The 22,740-nt window shown below is 46.5% G+C and overlaps 1 protein-coding gene across 6 annotated transcripts in view; it reads left to right on the plus strand.

The window, feature by feature from the left end:
- UBA7 (ubiquitin like modifier activating enzyme 7) overlaps window positions 1–22,740 on the plus strand; it is a 54,190-nt gene that overhangs the window by 28,928 nt on the left and 2,522 nt on the right. For 4 of the 6 annotated variants that reach the window (XM_020789686.3, XM_078385522.1, XM_020789667.3 and 1 more), the window contains 9 exons: window positions 783–847; window positions 2,222–2,402; window positions 3,806–3,880; window positions 5,369–5,558; window positions 5,915–6,024; window positions 12,160–12,246; window positions 12,747–12,941; window positions 20,791–20,892; window positions 21,453–21,553. In XM_020789686.3, the coding sequence (XP_020645345.3) occupies window positions 783–847; window positions 2,222–2,402; window positions 3,806–3,880; window positions 5,369–5,558; window positions 5,915–6,024; window positions 12,160–12,246; window positions 12,747–12,941; window positions 20,791–20,892; window positions 21,453–21,553 (1,106 nt within the window). Of the gene's footprint in view, window positions 1–782; window positions 848–2,221; window positions 2,403–3,805; window positions 3,881–5,368; window positions 5,559–5,914; window positions 6,025–12,125; window positions 12,247–12,746; window positions 12,942–20,790; window positions 20,893–21,452; window positions 21,554–22,740 lie in introns of those variants that run through there. The other 2 variants (XM_020789731.3, XM_078385524.1) reach the window with 2 other exon arrangements.

A 22,740-nucleotide genomic window follows, 5' to 3' on the forward strand; every position in this document is an offset into this window, starting at 1 on the left:
GTATCCCCTAATGATGCTTCTGAGAGTGAAGGATACTGTCCTTCTGCCAGCATTGAAGAAGGATTCAACTGGCAGCTCAGCCAGCTTTTGAGCATGGAAGTGGAGGGTGTGCTATTTTGACTTCGCCTCTTGGGCCCTCCATGCATGCTGCTCTGTATTCTTTCAGCCCAGGGCCCACTTCTGGAGCAGCATCTGCCATCCAAGGCTCCTCTCCTGCCTTACTCTCCAGTTGGTCCCTCTCTACTGAGAGAAAGCTGTTCTTTGCTCTCAGCTGCCAAGCGGGACTCTCTGAGCTCCTTGCCTGGAACCTTGGCTTCTTTTTTTTCCCCCCCCAGGCAGCTGCTGCACAATGGCCAGGGTTGTCAGCAATGCTGACAGGAGGATACGGGGTCCAACTGTTTTGCTTACAAGCCCAGCCAAAAACATTTTTGCCCTCTTAGGAATTTCAGCTGCTTCTTCTGTTTGTGTGACAGAGGCAAAAACGAGAGTAGGCGCCTCCTTATCCCATAGCCCTGGTATCTTTTCAAACCCCGGGAAGAAGGAGAGTCTCCTGCTGAGCCCATTTTGTCTTGTCAAGTCCCTTGGGAGCAGGAGAAATGCACGCTTGGCTTCCTTCATGCCCACTATATGCCTTGAAATGGACCCAAGGAACAGCCGTAGAAAAGTCTCTGACGCCGCAATCCAGACCGCATTTCAGGAAATACACAGGATTACATTACACGTCACTGTCCTTCTAATGACTCGAGTAAATGCTGACAAGGCTCCCTTGCTTTCTCTTGCAGTGGGCCAGAAATCAGTTTGAGCATCTTTTCAAGGTGACGGCAGACAGCGTCAACAAATTCCTCCGGTGAGTGTGGGGTAGGAACCTGGCAGAGATGGGGTTGCAGATGAAGAGCCAGGATGAGCCATCAATGAGCACTGCTGTCAGCAGAGAGGCCTCTAGATGGTGGGCAGAGAAGTTGGGAAGCTTGCCAAATGTTTGTATTCTGCCTCCACCACCACCCCGAGTGGCACTAGGGCCGTGGCTTGTTGTTCGACTGAGTACTCAGGACAGGAAGCATGGAGTTGCTTGGACGACATTTCCAGTCTCTGCGTAAGAAGGTGCAAAAGACTGAATGCCTTCTGTGGGGAGATCTGCACACCCCACCCACCCGAATGGATCTCAGTCCCTGTTGGCATCCAGAAATGATCACTAGCTCTCATGTTTGGGACTGGGGAGATCCAGATTCACATTCTGGGTAGACCATGACATTCACCTGGAATTAATCCACTTGCCTCCAAATTCCTAGGGGAGCAGCTATGTGAGTCTGCAGCAGCAAAAGGAATAAAGAATGTCCTTACAACAGCAGACAAACACAGCTGCTCCTCTAGAAGAAACTGCACCTTGGTCTTCAATTCTTGTAGGACTTCCACCCATTTCTTTGGGTCCATTTCCCTATGCCCACCTTTGAGGGAAACTTGCATATGATTGAGATTGCATCTGATGAAGTGGACAGTAATCCACAAAAACTTGTGCCAAAGGCAATTTATTAGTCTTTAAGGTGCCCTAAGACTCTTTCCTTAAAATGATGTGTGTTGTTACACTTTAATATACTGATCTCCTTATCTACCTTTTCTGTCTCCTGCTCTTGCTTGATTTCAAATGGCCCTCAGCTCCTTCTTTCCTGTTCTTGTGGCTTTCAGCACTTGGTAGGAATCCACAAGGAGGCGGTTCCTTTGTGAGGCCTCTTGACTCCTAGCTCCTGTTACTGAGGTTGGAACAGGTCTTTGGGAAGGAACAGCGGACCTTTTTGGTGGCTGCCTCAAAGCTATGCAGCCAGCAACCGAATGAGGTCCAGTAGGGTCTTACTTCCTGATTCCAACCTCCTCCACATGCCTGTAGGAAAAGTTACTTTTCTAAGCCCTGTGCACACACACACAGAGTAAGAAATATAAAGCTTAATTGTAAGCATTGGGTTTTGGAGGATAGGCTGATAACACCATCCATCTCTGTTTAGAAATGCATTATAATACTGAATCTAAGATTTAAAATGTTAGATGTTGCTTTAAATCATTTGTTTTGGATTGCTTTATTGGTGTTCATTAGCTACTTTGGAATATAGGGACAGAGTGCAGATATTTTGAATGTAAAATTGATACAAGCTTCTGGTTCAGAGTAAGCAGAGGGGCAAAGTGCCTCCCATAATTTAATGACAGCCATAGTCCATGCCCTTGTCCACAGAGATCCCACCTTCCTTGAAGCCCGAGAAGGGGAGGCTTTGGAGTCGCTGGAGCACGTGCGAATCAGCCTTCAGGAGAAACCACGCAACTGGAAGGACTGTGTGACCTGGGCCCGGAGACTTTGGGAGCGTCTTTTCTCACATGACATCCAGCAGCTGCTGTACAACTATCCACCTGAACATGTGAGGCCTAACCATAGTCTTTTGTAGAGGCTCTGCTTTCCCCCCACTGATTTCCTGGCTCCTTGCCCACTGCTTTTTTTCAGAATACATTCCACTTCTGTAATGCAGTCTAGAAGTCAGCAACAAAACGCGGCAAACTTTGCTGGCAGCTGCTTAGTCTCATGTATGACGACCACATGATGGTCTTCACACAGCCCATCACTCAGTGAAGCGTGCACTTGATTTGGGTTTTATTCCTGCCTGCTGGTAATATTAGGCCTCACTGCTCAGTCAAGCCTTGCTAGACCTTTGTCCTTGGAGCTGTCAGCTCATCTTTAGTCCCAGAAATCTCCATTATGGGTGTCCGGCAACTTCTTGGAGGCCCGCACATTTTGCACCCGCAGTGTGTGATTGCACAATTGCCTGGCTGCAGTTGGGCTGGAATAAAAAGGTGTATGATAGAGTATGAGATTTTGTCACACACAGAAAGCACAAGTCAGATGCTCCCATGGAAATGTGTTGTGGCCGGTGGAATGGACATAGTGGTTCTCTTTGTGGTGGCAGCAAGAACGATCCAGAACAGATGATTAGATATAATGGCTATCAGCTGTTAAGAAGATGGAGGCACTGAACTTGTTGGGTTCCTTTTTTGTCTGTTTTTGTTCTCTTCCTTTTAGAACACTGTGCTGGAAGTGCTATTCTTGCCTTACTGGATGAGTTGGATGTAATCTATATGTGTCCTGGCCTGTGGTTGGAACAACCCAGTTCATTGATTGATGTAAGACAGGAGGAGACTCGGGTCACTCTCCGTCCTTAGTCCTTCCTGTTGCCCCTGTTTGTGTACACAGACCTTTGACAGGACTGTGGCCTCAGCGGCATGTTCCATGGCACTTAAGCGGGAGTCAGATTCCCTTTCTTTTCCTTGCTGAATCTGTGTCTGTGTCCTTATCAATAATGATACTGTTGTGGTTTCTAGTATGCTTCCTCCATATCCCGAGACAACATGTCACTCCCGCTATGAATTAACATACTTCCTTTGGCCCTTAAAACATACCATGGCAACTGGGTTATAGACATCGTCATTGATGATGAGCTGTAATCATTTTGTGGAAGGCCATTATGTTGTTTCACAAGTATCTTGGAGGAGCTGAATTGTATGGTGTTGCAAGGGAAATGGGTCCTGAGCCTCAAGTGCTTCTGTTGCCTTTCTGAAAAAGCAGCTAGATTCTTGGCTACTTCTTGGTCCAGGACTTGTTTTCTCTTCCCCGGCCACACCATTCTCTCGCCTCTTTCCGGCGCACAGGGTGCAAAAACACTTGGCTCTCTTCCAGCTTTGGCCCGTGAAGTTTCCTTCCTTGAACGTCTTTCCCCCTCACCCCGTCCTGTGCTGCTTCCTGACTGCTCCCATCTGCCTTTGTCCCTAGAAGACAAGCTTTGGACTTCCTTTCTGGTCAGGACTGAAGCGATGCCCTCAGCCATTGGATTTTGACTGCCGTAACGTGAGTGGGGGCTGAACTCAGAAGCGAAGGATGCTGGGAGGGAGACAGAGATTTGAACCCTCAGGAAGGAATATGTAGAAGTCAGGATATTTTACACTGCCAGGTTGGCCACTCATGTCAGTTTAGAAAGAGAGAAATGTAAATTTGCCCAAAGAGAAAATGTTAAATGTGTGGGGAATTACCGTCTGCTTTTGCTATTGCTGCCTGGAACAGGTGGCAGGACTCCAGCTGCTTTCCAGTTGTGCTGAAAGAAGCACAGACATGTTCCAAAAACCTAAAAATAAAAATAAAATAGAGAAATGAGAAAAATATGTGTGGCCCTTGTAAAGGAAAAAAGGTCTAAAGCCAATGAAGGGAATACCTTTACTAGACCACATGAATATCAAAAAGGGGTGACTTTTTGAGCCCTGTAGGGCTCTTTTTCAGAGTGGCCACTGCAGAGATGTTGGTGGTCAGGGCTGGGGGAATAGGGGAGGGGGGGAAAATCAAAGAACTCTCTTGGCCTGATGTTGAGGCTTCAGAATCTGCACTTCAAAATAATGTCCAAACACCTGTAGTAGACAGGAGAGAGTTTGACTCTGGTTTCTTCATTGTGGAAACACTGGATATCGCAACCAGTCCTGGATTCGTTTAGCATATTTAGTATGTAAGAATCCAGAATGCATTATATCTAGCAATTTGATTCCTGATTTAATGGCTGGCAGGTTTCACGAACTGGAATGATGTGTCAACAAGGGAGGGAGCAATAGGAGTGAAGCCAGATTCCCAGCCCAAGTACTCCACTTAGGAACTCAGTGATGATGGGATGTAGGTGTGCCCTCTGACATTGTCGAACCCATGAAGGGGTGTAGAAGAAGACACACACATACTACACACACACACACACACACACACACACACACACACACACACACACACACACACACACACACACACACACACACACACACACACACACACACTCTTGAGCTGTAACTAGAAATTTGGGCACCTGACCTCAATGGGATTGTCTCCTATTCACCCTGTGCTAAGTCACTGGCACGAGTACACCCCCCCCCCGAAAAGGATGAATAGAATGTGGTGCCTCCCCAAAGCAAGAGGAAGTTTCCGCTTTCAAAAAAAATGTTTTTAAAGGAGAGTGAATTGGATCAGGAGGCATTACCATTTGTTTTCCTATCACTCTCCAGTAGACTTCTCTCCAAATGTCAGTGCCCTCTAAATTTTTGCACCCTGGAGCAAAGCCCAGGTCGCTCCACCCTTGTTACAGGCCTCCGTCTCCCATCTAGACATAGACATGGTTCTTTACCCTGGTTGTATAGGATAGGAGGGGATGCTTTAGATAGCATTGGAACGACTCTCCATTTCTTCAAAGGGAAGCAGTAGACCCTGGAGATGACTATGAAGAGGAAGAAATAGAGATTGGAATGGGAGGGTTATATACCGTGCTTTCCCTGCTGAATTTACTTTCTTTTATTTTATTTTGAATAGGCCACCCACATGGCCTTCATTGTGGCTGCTAGTCGCCTCTTTGCCCAAACACATGGGTTGCACGTGAAGGAGGACAAAGCTGCCGCCTTCCAAGTCCTCTTAGACTTGCACCTCCCACCTTTCCAGCCATGCCAAGGAGTGCACATCCCCCTCACTGACCAGGAGATCCAGGATTCACAGGACGCTGCTGGTAAGAAGTCCAGAAGATCTGCTGAACACTCAAAAATCCAATCAGACCTGGAGACGCTGTGCCAGCTCTTTTCCAGAGGATGGGCTTGGCCTCCGTTGCTGTGGCCACCAGGGTCAAAGTACGATTCAGCCGCCATCATCCTGTTGGGGGTCTGTGGGTGACATGGGGGAGGAAAGCCATTTTGCCCTTTCTTTTAGGTAGCCGTCCTGGAGCTCCTCTCCCTGTTGAAAGCCATGAAGGGTGCTGCTAGCAGGGGTGATGGATTTGGAAGGGTCTCACATCATGCATAAAACATTTGAGTCTTGGGTTCTCCTATTATGTTCATGCCAGGCTGTGTCTTCAATGGTGTCTTTTAGTTCAGGGGAGGCTGCCAGAGCTGAGGTGGGAACTGACGAAGCTAAAACGAGAGCTGGAAAAGAACGTCAACCTCACATCTGATTTAATGGAACCCATTTACTTTGAGAAGGTACAGACATGTCTCTGTCTTTCTGTTGTGTTTTGTATTACTCTCTGGGCTCCAGTATTCCTAAGGAAGAGAAGAGTTGAGAAAAGTTACTTTTTTGGGACTACATTTCCCCAAATCCAACATCCAGCATTGTAATTTTCCCAGTCTCTGGGAAAGAATATAGCCATTCAGATTAGACCATTGCAATGCGCTCTACGTGGGGCTACCTTTGAGGCTGCTGCGGAAACTGCAGGTGGTGCAGAATGCTGCGGCCAGATTACTCAGTGGAGTGAGAAAATACCAACATATCTCCCCCACTCTGGCTGCATTGCATTGGCTGCCCATCCGATTCCGCATCGACTTCAAAGTATTGATGCTTACTTATAAAGCCCTAAACAGTTTAGGACCTCAATACTTGGCGGAATGCCTTCTCCCACCAAGAGCTACCCGTGTCACTCGCGCGAGCCAGGAGGTGAGGCTAAGGAGCCTGACGCCGAGAGAGGCCCGGAATGAAAAGACTAGAAATCGGGCCTTCTCGGCAGTGGCTCCTCGCCTGTGGAACAACTTACCTCCTGAGATTCGCGCGGCTCCCTCGCTGGGCATTTTTAAGAAACAAGTAAAAACACTCATGTATAGGCAGGCCTTCCCAACAGCTTATCCCTGACGATCTTTTTTCTTCTTATATTCCTTTGATCTTTGTCTTTGCTAACTTGTAATGTAATGTTTTTAAAAACTATTGTTGTTGAATTGTAAGCCGCCTAGAGTGGTCGAATAAGACCAGATAGGCGGGATAGAAATCAAATAAATAAATAAATAAATATTTCTAGCAATGACCAAGAGCACTTTCAATATTCTTCTTAATCCAGGGCTGCTTACTTTTAATTTAGATCAGCTGTGCTTTCCTGTGATGACTCACCCACCCATTTCTCCATTTTCTGTAAAAGGCAGGTCCAGACAAGCAGCAAAAAGTATTTTGTTTTACTCAGGGTTACATTGTATCAGGTGCTAAAGAGTTAGTATCATGACTAAGGGAGTGAGCTACATATCAGGAGGTTTAACTTCTGCCTTGAGATTGCCTTAGTTAAGCCATTTTCCCTCAGGGCCAGCCAGCTGTCCTTCAGCAGTATGGGAATCATCATACTGGTCTACCTTTCAGGGTTGCTGTTAACAATGGCCAAACAGCCATGTTCTTGAGAAATTTTGAGGTGCTATACCAATGCCAAGTAGGAATGTGTTTCAACTTTCAGTACAAGCAGTGGTAGGAGAAGATGATTGCTTTTTAAAAATCCCTGTTCAAGGAGACACCCTTTAGAATAAAAATTCAGTTCCGCTGTATCCTGTATTCTGTGGCAAGAGGAATATAGGGCTGCAGCCCTATAAAGAATATAAAACAAACTATACTGCATGTGTTTGCACATATATATATGGCCGTTACTATTTCTTCCAAATGTGGAGTGAGACAAAATGCTACTTGGAATATGGTTCTTTGTAGCTAGTGGAATCCTGTTTAGTTAGTCCCAAAGGCCACTAGAGTGTCAGTTTCTGACACTTCATCAGGCTTCATTACCTCTGTTCTTGAAACCTTTTTTAAAACAAATGTTATTGGGGGCAGGGGGACCAGAAGTAGATTCTCAGCTTTCCAAGGACCATGCTCAATCATATGCGCACTTCCTTTCCTTGTGTGCTGCAAAGGTGGAGTTCATATGGCCTTGTCATATTTGTAAACAATACATTCCATCATCACATGTGAATGGATGTTTTTGTCTTTGAATTTCTTTTTGTTTTTATTTTTCCAAATATTTTCCACTTCCTTGCTGCCTCTTATAAATCAATGAACAAAAACTGTACATTTTTTAAGGCTACAGAAAATTGTGAACATATTTTCAAGCATTTTTCTTCTAACGTACAGATTCTTGCAAGTGTTTCCCCTAATATAATGCAGTCCTGTGCACTCATTCTTCTGATATAAACTTTTCGGGACACCCTTGTTTAGGGTATGTGTTTCTGTGTATGTTTTTTTGGGGAAAATACAAAACTGTATTCTAGAATTTGGGGAAGCCTTTCTCAAGACAGTATCCTGTCTCAAATACAGTGGTGCATCACAAGATAAATGTAATTCGTTCCGCGAGTAGCGCTGTCTTGCGAAAAAATCGTCTTGCGAAAAGTGGTTTCCCATAGGAATTATTGCAATGCATTCCTATGGGAACCTCACAAGACAAATAATTTTTTTTATCTTGCAAGGCATCAGTCTTGAAAAATTTTTTTCTTGCGAAGCATGGCCATAGAAGAAGCCATCTTGCAAGGCACCATAATGATCGCAAAACCATTCATCTTGTGGGTTTTGCGTCCTGCGAGGCATTCGTCTTGTGAGGCACCACTGTAGTACTGTTGAACAGAGTTTATCAAGATGTCACTCAGTTTAGTTTTAGACAGTGGTTGATCTTTGGAATATATAAAGCTACCTTGTACGGAATCAAGCCATTGTTCTCTCATTCTAAGACAGCAATGGGCAACCTCCAAAGGCCACACCTGGATCTTGGACAGCCACAGTGGCTATCACACTCCATCTATCCTCAGAATATTTTTTTATTTTCCTTTTGAAAAAGATCCTTCATCTTATGGTCAATTTTTTTTTAAAAAAGGGTAAAGGGCATAGATGTTTTGGTGTCTGCAAATATGGCAGAATGGCCTCCCACCCATAGAGGGGCTGTCTGAGCAAAATATTTAAGTTTAAAAACCTGGGAGCTGGGGAAGTCTAGGAAAACTAGAGGGTGCATTCACACTTTTTGTCCCTTGTATTTCTAGGATCTGCTTGGAGTAGCATGGGCTCTCCAGAGCCCCAGGCCAGATACCTTCCATAGCCTCACACTCTGAGATCCTTTAAAGAGAAGTTAATCAAAAAGTGAACTGGGACCCCCTTCCCCATCTGTTTGTGTCTTGTAGTGGAGAGGTTGTTTGATTCAGCTGAAGTGACACGAGTTAGTGTGTTGAGCCGGGTTGGGAATGGGCCCACCTCTGTTCCACAGCTGCTGCCTGCTGAAGTTGTTGTACAGAGTGAATGAACACTTGTCCACAGAGCTGCAGATGTGGTGTGAGAATCTTACACTGGGATGAAATCCCAGTATGTCATCAGCTGCCAGGATTGGGGCCTAGATTTCACTTAGGGGGAAATTTTTTCCATATATTAGTGTTTCAGCTGGAAATTGCTGTCAGACAAGAACTAATACAAGTCATGTTTGTTAGGGTTGTTTTTGTCACCCTGACCTTTCTGGGTTTTGGGGGGTTGAGTATGTCTGAGGTTTTATACTGTGTTTTGCTATGTTTGCTTTGATACTGTCATGAGTTCCTTGAATGTATGAATATCATTGTTTGAAAGTGTTGGATATGGTCCAGTCCGAGTTAAATACCTAAGGGCCAAACTAGACTTAACTCCATTAATGCAATTAGCAGTTGTATGAGTGTGTGTTTTTAAAAAATAAATGACCAGCATGCATACCTCTCCCACTCCAGATTTGAACCGTGGCATGACTGTAGGCAACATTAAACTTTTGGTTTTTCATGTGATCCAGGATGTGCTCCTTTGCTTTAGGGCAGGGGTCCCCAACCCCTGATCCATGGCCTGGGCCAGACCGGGTCACGGAGACACATCTCCCACCCATCCCGCATGCACTCTCCCCCCCACAGCCCCTTCACGGATGCACCCACGCGAGCACTCCCCACTCCTTCATGCATGTGTATGAGTGCCTCTGAGCACCCCCGCCCTTCGCACATGCAGACGAGTGTGCAAACGCCTATGCGAGTGCCCTCCTGCTCCTTCGCACATGTGCACAAGCACACACCCCACCCCTTTGCATACATGAGCACGGAGGGCTGCCCCACCTTCCCCAATGGTCCGCGGTGTTAAAAAGGTTGGGGACAACTGCTTTAGGGGATGTTTTCCCCATTTAGCACAAAGCTGGACTGGGATTATAGCAGAGCATGAATGGTGGAACACATCCAGCCACCACTGCTACCCAATTCTAAAGCAGGGTGCTGAGGTCCATGGACTTTTAATTAAAAAAAAAAATCAAACTATCTTAGTTGCTGTGTGTAGCATCAGATCTAATTGCCTCTAGTTGCTAATAGGCTGGGTCCAGATTTTAAATTTTTTATAGAAACTGGATTTTAGCCAATAAATCCCGCTAGTTCTGTCGGTCCCTTCCTCTTACATAGTTCCCAACCTTGGATCGTGAGACTACAGCTCCCAGAAATCTTGGTGAACACAACTGGTGGCAAAGGCTTCAGGGAGTTTTAATCCAAGAACATCTGGGAATCCAAGACATAGAACCATTGCCTTGGAACTAAGAACTGGATTTAGTCCTTATTCATATGAGGAGGAGTGGCCTGAATTCAATTAGTGGTCCCAAATGTATCAGTGGAAGGTTCATTCACCATTTAACAACTGATTTAATGGGTCTACTCTAGCTGACACTTGCAATTGGATATAAGACAATGAAACCAGTTAGAGCTAACATGAGTTAGCTCTAACTCAACACAAATTGATTTCATTGGTTCTAGAGGTATGGCTAAGTGTAGATTGAAACCATTGATTTCAAATGTGCTTAGAACTATTTCACTTTGACTAGGTTTTGACCATTTGTTTTTATTTTGTTTGTATGTTTCCTAGTCACGTAGTTATCATGCAATCTTGTTTGCTACAGAGAAGCCATCCTTCACTATTCTTTAGCAGCCTCGAAACCTTTTCTGTCATCTCCTCATGTGACTGTTAACTATCACATCACTGTGTCAATACCGAAACTCTGTCCTAGCTGGCTAAGGAGATCTATTCTGAGATATGTATAACAGGGAAAAATGTTTGCATTTGACTAAATCTGTTGTGTGTGGCTGCCTCTGTGTCCAGACTTTGGAAGTCCAAGAGGGTCAGAATTAGGTAGGGAGAAAAGTGAGGGACTCTTTCCCACATGCATATCTAAATAGTGTTGCACATGGCTTACTGTTATTTTTAAAATAACAATTCTAAATATAACAATATCATTATGCAAGTTGTTATTTGAAGGCCATCAAATATTGTATTCCCACACAGTTAGCCGTGTGGAGCTCTTCTGATGATCTATTGTATAACCTTACTGCTCTCTTGTATGTAAAATTGTTCCTGAAGCTTGTAAAGCATGGCGCTTCCCATAGGTCAGAGGCTAAGTCTGAGGGTCAGTTTTCTTCCATGGGATCCTCCAGGGCTCCACAGGGCTCCCAATATATGACCAAAAAAAAAAAAAAATTAAAACATAAAAATCTGAAGTAGCTGAATATCCAGTTTCAGCTTTGAAAACTGGTATTTTGGGGTCTTCAATACTGCAGAGGACTTAGCAACCTGTTTAAAAGGCAACTTTGCTATTCCTAGAGTCTGAGAAGTAGCACCATTTTTTTGGCCCATAGAAACTTGTTTTTTGACATGGTGGGGCTTGGGGACTGTAAAAGAGCCTTTGAAGATTCATGAGAATCCACTGCTGCTCAGTGCAAGAAGCCATGCTCTTCTCTGGGTGCAGAGCAAACAAGCAAAAAGCTCGGAAGGTTCTGTTTCCCAGCTACAAAATGGCAGCTGAGTCCTTCGGCCCAAGAAGGGTGTCTTTTTGTCCCTTCTGCCTTCTTTAGATTTTTAAAGATTTTTTTTCCCCTAAGCATTTCATGCATGTTCCCAGTTGTATCTTTACAGCCACGAGGGCTGAAATTATTATTTATTTATTTAAAAAAATTTAACTGCACTTTTCTCCTTATAAGGGACCCCCAGAAAGAAAGCTGGGATTTGTAATAAACTATACTACAGATGGGGAACACTAGACATTTAGACTCCAATTCTCAGAGGCTCAGACATTTTGGTCGATGGTAAGGGATTATGGGAACCGTAGTCCCAAAAGTTACGAGCACCAAATGCCCCTTTCTTCTATTAAACTGTATACCCTATTTGCATTTTTTTTGTATTTGAAATTTTATTATACATTAACTCCTGGTTATAGCCAATGCTGTTTATTAATTTATTTGCTGCCTTTTGTCAGTTCTGTCATCATTTAGTCTTATTCCCACTGAGATCCCTTATCTCTTCCTCCACCATCATCACCCCCTCCCAGCTGTGAAATGATTTTGCAACTCTTGGGCCCTCAGGATAATGCTTGTCATTTGGACTTCATTGCAACTGTGGCCAATTTGCGAGCCGAAAACTATCGCATCCCTCCTGCTGATAAGCTCCAGGTAAGCAAATGGGGGGGGGGAGGTGGGGGGGAGGGGACGCTTGTAGACTCATTAATTCCAGTGCCAGTGAGCTCCAGGGAAACAGAATGGGTGGGGATGGAGAAGAATAGATTGACCAGAACTTAGAAAAGTGCCTTTCTAGACTACAAAACCTTTCATATTCTAGCTAGCATGACTGCCCTGCTGATTGGGGGATTCTGAGACTTGTAGTCCAGACAGTCACTTTTGGGAGCCCTGATGCTGGCCTGTGCTCTTCCTGACCACCAGGTTCCAGAACATGTGTGTGGTGCAAGTGGCATGTTTTTTCACACGTTGATTCCAAGAAGGGAACAGGGTGGGAGCTTCTCATGGGAGAAGGAAACAAGGTAGTGGTATGTGGGTGGTGACAACTCTTTTACTAGTACCTCCCCAGAATGCTCTTCCCATCAGTCTGCTGTCACAGCACTCCCTTCCTCTTTTGCCCTGTTTTTCATGCCACCTGTCTGCTTTCATTTGAATAGGTCCAGAAGATTGCCGGCGGGATCATCCCTGCCATTGCCACGACAACAGCTGCTGTGGCTGGCCTGGTGTGCCTGGAACTTTATAAGTTGGTTTGGCAACACAGGCAGCTCAGCTCCTATCGCAGCACCTTCTTGCGTCTCTCAGAGCCCTTGCTCAATCGCTTCCACCCCCAGGCGCCTCCAGAAACATACAAGGTGAGGCCCTGTGATAGCCTATCTTTGGATTTTTTGTTATTAAAACTCTAAAAACCCTACAGCTGGATCTGCTAGTTAGGGAATTCTGAGAGTTATGATCTCCTCCACCCCCAAAATACCATTTTCCATTGGGGACTGCTTTTCCTTGCAGACCAAGGGCCTGTAGAAAATTGTGGGCCATGCTTTATACTTCCATGTAGGCTGCTCTTCTGTACAGTCAGGACTAGGACTACAGAGATACTGTGAGATGAAGCAAAACATGCAGCACTGAGGCCATAGGAGTCATCCAGGAATACCTCTCGCCAGGATTTCTGCTGTGTTCAGTTCTCTGTGTTGAGTTAGAACAGGCGTAAATATCCTGGCACCCTCCAGTTATTTTGAACTACAGCTCCCATACACCCCAGACAATGTGGCTAATGATCAGGCCTTATGAGAGCTGCAGTCCCAAATATCTGGAAGATACCCAGTTGCTTTGCTCCTAAATTAGAGGCGATGGCTTGTTGGTATGCCATTTTTGTATAAGTGTGACTGTCCTTCCAGGCTAATGGCTCTGGACATTTAAGCCCATGTAGCCACCTGGAAGCGTGAACGCTTCACATCTCTGGATCTTGCTGGTGTGATATCCAAAGCCAAAACTGAAACAGTCAGATATTCAAGGGCAACTTTCCAGGACCACTTTCTCTGTTGGACATCACAACAGCAACATGACAGCATGTGGCAAACTTCAGCATGCAAGTGATAGCGATGCTATGATGCTCCCGGACATGTTTGCAGTCTGTCACTCTTGCAGTGGCTGGCCGCACGCTATGCAATAAGAATTTTGAGCATTAAGTGGTGATCAGTGACTGCTGTAGGTGACAAGAGTGAGATCAGAATAGGTGCTTTCTTTCTAGGCTTTCAGTACAGGGCTGAGAGTGACTACTGTACTTCCACACTGTGGAGGCAGTCTTTATAGCCCATCTTTGGTCTGGGTGCCTGATATTCAGCTGTTTGCCAAGGCCTGGTGTGCTGGTGGGAGGGAGGGAGGGAGGGAGGGAGGGAGGGAGGCTGTTCCTGCCCAGCTGCTGACCTTGCCTTTCCTGAGCCCCTTCTGGCAGACAGACGGTGAAGGAGATCTAGTTACAGAAGCCAGTGCCTGGAGTGTAGCAGGCCAGCAGCAGCGCAGGAGGAGGGCCAAGCCTGCCTGTGAGCTGTCAGACACAGGAAATGGTCTTTAACCTGCAGCTGACATGCCCAGCTGATGCCACGCTGCACACCAGTGGGGAGATCAAGCTCTGGCTCACTTTTTTTTTCCCCTGGCACAACCACACTGCCTTTCTTTAGTCTTGATCTCAGAGGCCAATACTGGGTCTCTCCCCAAACCTCAGCCTGTTCCCTGGCTTTTATTCCACAAACCTCAGGTGAATCCAGAGCTGAGGTGAACAGTGCCTGACAAGACCATGGGAAACAGTGCAAGGCCACGAATGCTTCTCTCGGGTCTTATAGACGCACAATAGTTGTCTCATGGGCATCCTGAGAGGGCCTTAAGAACAGCAAGAGGACCACATAATGGCCATCCACCCTTCACTGTCTCCTGTTGACCAGTTGGCAGCCATTTCTGAACAATCGTGGCAGTAGAAGCATTACCAAAAAAAAAAAAAAAAAAAAAAAAAAAAAAGGCACCAGAGTGGCTTGTGAAGCAAATTGTGAGCAGGCACTCCACAGCTGTGGAAGGTACCATCAGCTCCATCTAGTTCTGTTTGGAAGAATCATACCTCGCTTTGGACTAGATAATTATCATGCACGCATTACACTATTCTACCCCTTCCAGTGGCTGATCTTTCTCTAGGAGAGGAACCAGCAAGAGATTTCAGGCAAAAACTTGTGGATGTATGACATTCCTGTCCGATTCTTTCTCCAGCAAACTCCTAGTAGCACCCATGAATCTGCCAGGCAGTCTCTTACCCATATGGGAGCTGGGCCCAGAACTGCTTAGCTTCAGAAGTGAAATTACACAGGAAATATTCAGACCATTTTTAAGGGGTAGCCAGCATGGTCATGCAGGATGCCTTCTGCTTGGTGCTACTAACTGTTGCATCTCTCCTGCCTGACAATGTGTTGTGTTTTTACCATAGCCTAGAAAGCTTACTTTGTGGACTACAATTCCCAGATTTCCCTAGTCAGCATGGTTTTTATGACAAATGTACAGATGGATATGTACGCGTGCGCCCATTCATGTCCATGCGTGTGCGTGCATGTGCACATGCACCCACAGATTCAGAGTTTCTTCTTTTGTCCCAACTTCCATATACGATTCCCAAGACTTTGCTCTTGCATTCGTCTTCGATGGTCGGGGCCGGGACCCGTCTTGGCTGCTTTGCAAAACCTCCCTTTTCTGAAGAAAGAAACCAGAGCTGGAATGATGGGGGAAAGTTCGGCAGGAGGGAAAAACTAAATTAAGAGCATCTGTTTGAATAGAAGCCTTTTTGTCTTGAGTTTATGGAGTGCAAGGCTGGGGCTTCCTGCTACACAGGAAGCACAGATTGGAACCAGATTGAAGGGGGGGGGGTTGAAGGCAGGAAAGTGGGGAGGGCGAATTTTCCATCTCCAGCGATTTCCATGGCTTTGGCTCTCTTTCGGCGTCTCTGTTCCTCCTCCTTCCCGGTTCAGAACATGCTGACTAGCCCGAGGGCTTGCTTAATGCATGCTCTCTCTGTCTCTCTCTCTCTCTGTCTCTCTCTCTCTCTCTCACACACACACACACACACATATATACCATCCACTACTCTTGCCAAATGTGGATTTTTAGTATTTCTCAGATTTTTTTTAAATGGTGCCATTTTCTGAACAGTGCAACTGTGTAGAAAGTCCCTAAAATGACCATTGAAATGCCTATGGGGAAGGGGCCATGGAGTCTTAATTTCTATGAAATGTAGACATCTGTTAACGCATCTTCCACAGTGTGAATTCTGTGACCTGAGAAGAGGAATGTCCTGAGGTAGCAGGAGAGCCAAGTGACCTGATATGATGATGAAGATGGGAGAGGGAGAGCTGGGTCTATGGTAGATCACTCTGTGATTTTGCATGGGGCGGGTGTGTGTGTCCCCAAGTGTTTTTAACACTGAACTGTTTTAAGAGCAGCAGTTTTTGAAACAAGGCTTCTCTCTCCATTGTCAAGTTAGGCTAACAAAGTATTAAGTGTTAAAAGAGAAAAACAGGAGTGGCTTTATTTTGTGTCCAGGGGGTGCATTCAGTTCTGGTACTGAAAAAATAGTAGGCTGAACATGTGATCCAGAGATTGGAAAAATTAAAAAACAACAACACTACAGTTCCCACAATGTCCCAGTCTGCCTGGTGGCCATTATAGCCAAGGCAGTATGGGAATTATAGTTCAAAAACTCTTTTACCAAGCTCCGTATCTGCCACGTTCTGTTTTTGATTTTTATGAAGATTTCGTAGATAAGTGTCCACTGCACCCAGTTGCTGCTGTGTGTCAGGATCCTATTACTGTGTCTCAGGGTTCTGTTAAAAAAAACACCCAAGAGTATTTGCTCTTGTCGTTTATTAGTTGAATCTATATTCTGCTCTTTGTCCAGCGAGCATAAGGCAATGAACACAGTCTTCCTCCCACTGCCATTTTTATCCTTCCAACAGCCCTGTGAGGTAGATCAGGCTAAGACAGGGACTGACCAAGGGTCATTCGATGGCCATTTCATGGCTCAGGGGAGACCTGGAACTCCCACGTCTCATCCTTGCCATTTGATCATTACCTCCCACAGGCCTCAAAGCTGAGCCTCCACCACATCTGCCTGGTTGAGAAGGCAACAGTGGTGGCAGCGGCTTCCCAGGGAAGCAAGACCTGGTAGGTTCTAATGGGGATCCCCCCCAAGACCATTTGGGATGGGTTCCATTTGGTTCTATTTTCTCCAAAAAAAAGTGGAATCCAAGAGGATAAATCCTTAATCGATCCCTGAAGCCATAATGGTGGAACTGGAGGGCTGGGATAAAGAAACCAGCAATGAAAGGGACTCATGAGGTGACCAGAAAGCAGCACTGGGGGGGGGAAGGAGGGGCAGGAGGAGCACCAGGAGGTAGAAAGGAGTGGAGGGGGCTTTGATTTGCCAAAGAGGACGCAGAGCAGTGCTGGATCCAGCAACTTATGGAGTTGATTAAGCAGCATATGGGAGTCATTAGTTAGTAAGGGCTGGCAATTGGGGGAAGGGAGACCTTACCCTGGCGCCAAAAGATTCCCCCCCCCAAACAAATAGAATTATTGGACCTTTGCTTCTCAATACCGGAGCAGGTTTTGAAGGGGTGGAGGCAGGCTGGGAACCCAGCGTTTTCAGGGAACCGAGAAGGACAGGGAAGGAAGGGTGAGATGTTGAGAGACTGATTCTGCAAACTAGGCACATGGCTTAGAACAGAAGGGGGGGGCGGGGCTCTGGCCTTCCAGATACTACTGAAATACAGTTCCCATCAGTCCTCACCATGAGTTCGAGCTCATGGGATCTGTAATCCGGCAGCATCTGGAGAGCCACGCATTCTCTACCCGGGCTTTAGAATAGCCTAACTCCAGGCGTTTGCTGTGTTCCACTCCTTACCCTGACAACATAATACAGTATGTAATTCTTAGTGCCTCAGAAAAAATGCAGCTGTAGCAGCTGACATAAAGACACTCTTGAATGTGGTCTGTTTGCTGCGGATACAGGCCATTCCCTTTCCACTTTCCCCTGTTGCTTGAGTTTGGCTTTGGAAGTCCCTGGGCAGAGAGATGGGAGAGAATTAAAACTTGGGAGGAAAAAGGGTTGGGCAGGACGTGCTAACATCTCTCTGCAGGTGAGAAAGGCCAAGCCAGCCATATGGTGCTCTCGAAAGAGGAGAAGGCTTCCTTCTGTGCTGGGGTGGGGCAGCAGGGGCACACAAATGGAAAGGGCCATATGGTCCCAAATGGACAAGTTTTGGCTCCCAGATCCCATCTTCGTCTCTCCCCCCCCAAAAAAAAGTATAGATGGTATCAGACAAAATCTGGATGTCTCTTGTTTCAAATCAAAGCCTAGCGGGCTGAAAGAGAGCTCACTGTCCTCTTGTTCAAAGCGATTGATTATAGCTTGCATTTGTGTTCATCCTGTGAAGTTGGGGATCTCTGCAGTCTGGCAGTGCCTGTCAGGTAGCTGAATACCTGTCTTGCTCTTTCCTCCTTCGGCCTTTCATTCTGGCCCCTTGTTGTTTGCTTTCCTTTTTTTTTCAAGACAGAGAGGCAAACACCCCAGTGGGGCTTTGGGGAAGTGTTGGCTTCTGGTTTCCATTGTCACCCATCCACATATCCTTCCCATGGGTTCTATAGAATCTCAGCACGAGTCTGAAAGACTATTTGGCTCTTCTGCTAGGCAAAACAGCAGTGTAGGACAAGATCCTGCTAGGCCTTGTAACTCCTTTCACATCTTCCCTCTGACCTCATGGAAGGGGGAAGGAGGTCATGCCTCCTACCCCCACCGTTGGGTTTCCCTAAGTTCAGCAAAAAGTCTGAAAGGGGTTCTTGTATTCAAACAGCTGTACAGAGACCACATCATCTATGTGAACAGGAACCTAGTCTCATAGCTTTCTCAGTCATGTGGAAGTGCTTGGTTGTACTATCCTTCTTCCTGTTCTAAATATTGGAAACACAGGAAGTGGCTTTAATCCATCTAGTCTAGTATTGTCACTACTGACTAGTGGTAGCTATTGGCGGGGGGTGTGTGTGTGTTAGCCAGGATTCTTTTCTGTCTCTATTCGGAGATGTTGGGAGTTGAACGCTAGTCCCTTGGGAAGCAAAACAGATGCTCTGGTACTGAGCTGTGGCTTCTCAGTCTGCATGGCTTGAACAGAGACAGTAAGACTAGTGGTACACATCAGCTGGGGGGGGGCGTCTGCCTGGGGGACATTGCTGTACCAGGCTGCACAGAGGCCCAACCGCACCCTGCCATCTCTCTGAAAGAGGGAAGGCCAGCAGTCACCCTAGAATACGCTTCAGTAACATGGCATTGAGTTCATCCAAGGCCTGTTCCAAGAGAGCTGTGGTCCCCTTGTATGCTTCTCAAAATAGTTCTGAACTACTCTGCAGTGGCCAAGCTAGCTGGGAATTGTAGTTTAAAACTTGTAGAGGAGAGAAGGCAGCCTCCTTAAAGCTGTGCCAGTGTGGAGGGTCAGCTGTCCCACTTTGACTTTCTTTAGGACAGTGGAAGTGGTCTTCATCTTGCTGAGAAGGCATTAGAAAAGTGCAGTGGGAGATCACCTTTTGAGTAAGTCACAAAGTCCTTTCTCTTTCATACACCTAGAGAGCTCTGAGCGGAGGCTGAGTAGGACATAATCCCTGCTTTGGTGTACTTGTGTGCTTTATTCCTGACATTCCTAGCAACAAGGCCAATTTGCTCCAGAGGCTTAGGGAGATGAAGAAGCCTAGGGCAGCCCTTCCCCATCTTCTGGGCTGCGAGTATGCCCAGGACAGTATCCCTTTTGTGCTGATTGACCCCATGAAATTCTCTCCAGTCAAGACACTTCCTGCTGTGAGCTCGTAACTATCGGCACCAATGGGTCCCTTGTTAGAGAACTGGATGCTTCTTGCCCAGGGCCAAAATAGGCCGAATCAACAACCAGAGGACTAAGACAACGTTCTGGGCCTCATTCTAAAGAAAAGGGTAATTGTACATGGGCAAGGCGCCTTCTCAATGTGTCTTTGTGCGACAGAAAGCTATGGATCATGAATGGACAGAAGGGAGCCCTACAGAGTCCCTTCTGTTTGGCCCATTGCTAGGTTTTGGGGGGGGGGTTGATTTCTGTTTTCTGCATTAAGAGATATCTGGAAAGAATCATTGAAGTCATCCAAATCTCACTTCCTATGTGAAATGCAAGACAAATGACATCTACCATTCACATGATGTCATGGCATTTCTTTTATGTTCAACTTATGATAAAAACGCTTTTCAGGAGCAGGAGTGGTCTTCATCCGAAGGTTACAGTTCTGGTTTGTTTCTCAAAATCGTGCTCTGCCCTTTATGCCAAGACACCCATAGCTTGGTTTTAGCCTTAGTAGAGCAAGCTGAACTGGAAAAATCACAGAAAGTGAGCTCTGTGACCAGCTTGAAGCTGGGTGGTTGTTGTTTTAAAATTCATATCCAATGCTTTTGGGCTTTGTATAGGATTGGCCTGGAGACTCTGCTCATTCCTTTGGCATTTGGTGTCACTGTAGTTAATACATGCTCTTTGAAATCCTGTGCCTGATCTGAATTTGTCTAGTTTTATCTTTTATTTTTATTGGCAGTTCTTACCTTGTGCTTGGCTAGATTAAAGGGCCGCCCTTTAGTACCAAAAACCTTCTCTCCTGTAAAGGTCCTCTGCAATCAGTTCACCTCTTAACCTTGCTTCTGATAAGATGACCAGACTGAGTTTCTAGGTCCTTTGCTGGAAAATTTCTGTTTCCAACCCGCTCTTCTGTCCTACTATCAGACTAGTCAATGGATAGAGAAGACTGAGTGGGCATGGTATTCAAGATCTTCCAACAGTAGTTCCTGCTGTAAAATCCTTGTTTTATCAAGATGATCCCAGCAGTTCTAGGGGCTCAATATACATTATACATTATCCCTGGTGTTTCCCATCCTACTAACAATTCAGGCTGTTGGCTTGGCCCGTTCCACTTTGCAGGCCTGTTGTGGCTTTCCCAGCCCATGATACAAGCATGTTCATTAGTTTGGCATCTGCTGTATTTTTGTATGTCTGGTAAAGTGGTTAATTATCAATGAAAGCTCACAACATAATAAATGTGTAAGTCTTTAAGACCCTTCGTTGTGTTCATTACAATGGACCAGTGTGGCTCTGGTGTTTGCTCTTTTCTCAGTACCACCAGAAGACATGGAGCTGTTGGGACAGGATTGAAGTGCCAGGTTTTGATGCTGAGGGAGAAGAGATCACCTTGAGAGCGCTCTGTGATCATATCCAGGTGAAAAGGATGGACCATGCAGAAGCAGGGGGCTCATGGTTTGCATATAGCTTCCCCTGTCCCCCACCCCCAAAGACTTGTTTGCTCCTCCATCACCCAGGTTTGCTACAATTGACTGGTAGTACCACACAAATACGCAGGGATCCCCTCTCTTTCCCTTCGTAGAAGAGAAGATGGTACACTCTGCCTTGCTGACAGGCAGGGCTGGCTGTAGTGCGGGATGGTGCTTTGGCTCCCTTGCAGTACTATACTGCCACTATTGTTTCCCGATTTGGGTGGTAGCTGTGGTGATGGCGAGAAATTCATGATGATGCAGCCCACAATGGATTCGTGAGGATCCAGTGTTTCCCTCCAAAAAATTGTTCTCCGCCCCCCCATTTAATTCCACCCCCTCATCTCCCTCCATTTTTGTCCTGGACCCATCATTTCTTCATCTTTTTTATTTTTGCCTCTTTCCATGCTGCCCTTATTTCCCCGCCCCCCACCCACCCGGCCCGGCTGTTTCCATTTCTTCTAGTCCTCAGAACGGTCTGATGCTGATTTCTGCCTGCGTTTCACAGAGGGAGCATGGCCTTGTGCTGTGGATGCTTCTCTATGGGGCAGCAATCCTCTATGCTGCATTCTTGGAAGAAAAGGACAGACAGGAACGGCTTTCCTACAGGTGGGAGATTTAAAGAGAAATGTCCTCAGCAGTTTGCTTGTTTTTTTAAACATCTGAGCAGTCACGACAGAGGCAGACCCAAGATCTGGGAGCCTCTCTGGGCTGTCAGACGTTTGGTGGGCATCCTGTGATAACAACAGGGAGCCCTAGTCACGCTTCCTAATGTTCACAGCTGCCTCCTGGCCATGTGGCAGCTAGATAGGCTCAGACTTGTAGAGTGTGTACCAAACCGGGCCTTCCACACCACCACAGTGCCCAAGTATGGCTTGTGAAGAGAGGTGTTTATGAAGTTTCATAGCTGGATGATCAGGCAGAATGTCTGGCTGAAGAGAAAAAAAGAGGCCTCCAAATTGTGAGGCTTATCCACAAAATTTGTTGCCATCTTCATATTCCAGTTCACTCCAAACCTAGCTCTTCCAGTCTCCCCTGTTTTCCTTCTCCCCCTCTCTCTCATTTATTCTGAAAACATGCATAACACTCCCCTATAAAAGGGCCCCAAGGCAGTTTTTCAGCTCTTTTAAAAAGCTCACTATTTAAAAAAAACCAGAGAACACCGAAGCAAGCCGAACCAAAACAGCTTAAAAATGAGTCCCCCAACAGGCCAGATTAAAACCTTACAAGGTACCCAGACGGGCAAGGGCTGCATCTGTGGATTCTCATGAGTTCCCACGGAGGCTGGAGACCAAGGAGGAGGGCCGGGTCTCCCTGGTGAGCCCCCTGCATCTCTGCTCCCTGTGTGGACAAGGGCCTTGCGTTGACATTTCTGCCTCCGCTCGGCCCACTCTTCTAAGGCCTGGGGAGCAACAGACCCCGTCGGCTGGGCGGGCAAGTTACAAAGCAGAAGATGGCCCCCGAGGGGTCGTCCAGAGCAAGGGACAGGGAGACGATGGCTTCCCCATAGCAGGGCCCCTGGAAGTACAGCCTGGGTAGTGTAACAGCAGCAGCAGCAGCTGCAAAGCCTCCGCGTCCTGTCCCTTCCCCACACTGGGTAAACATCCTGCTGTCAGCACCTCCTCCGCTGCTTCCTGGGGCAGGCCGAGCTCATCCCAGTCTCAAACAGGCCATCCTGGGCTTCTGCCATCCATGTGCAGCGTCCAGACAGCAGCAACGGTTCGTCCTTTACTCCAGACTCCTTGGCAGCCACTGCTGGTCTCTGCCCACTCAGACACCCCCCCCTTCCGAGCTCA

The sequence above is a fragment of the Pogona vitticeps genome, chromosome 2, assembly GCF_051106095.1.
Source record: "Pogona vitticeps strain Pit_001003342236 chromosome 2, PviZW2.1, whole genome shotgun sequence".
Classification (NCBI taxonomy): Eukaryota; Metazoa; Chordata; class Lepidosauria; order Squamata; family Agamidae; genus Pogona; species Pogona vitticeps.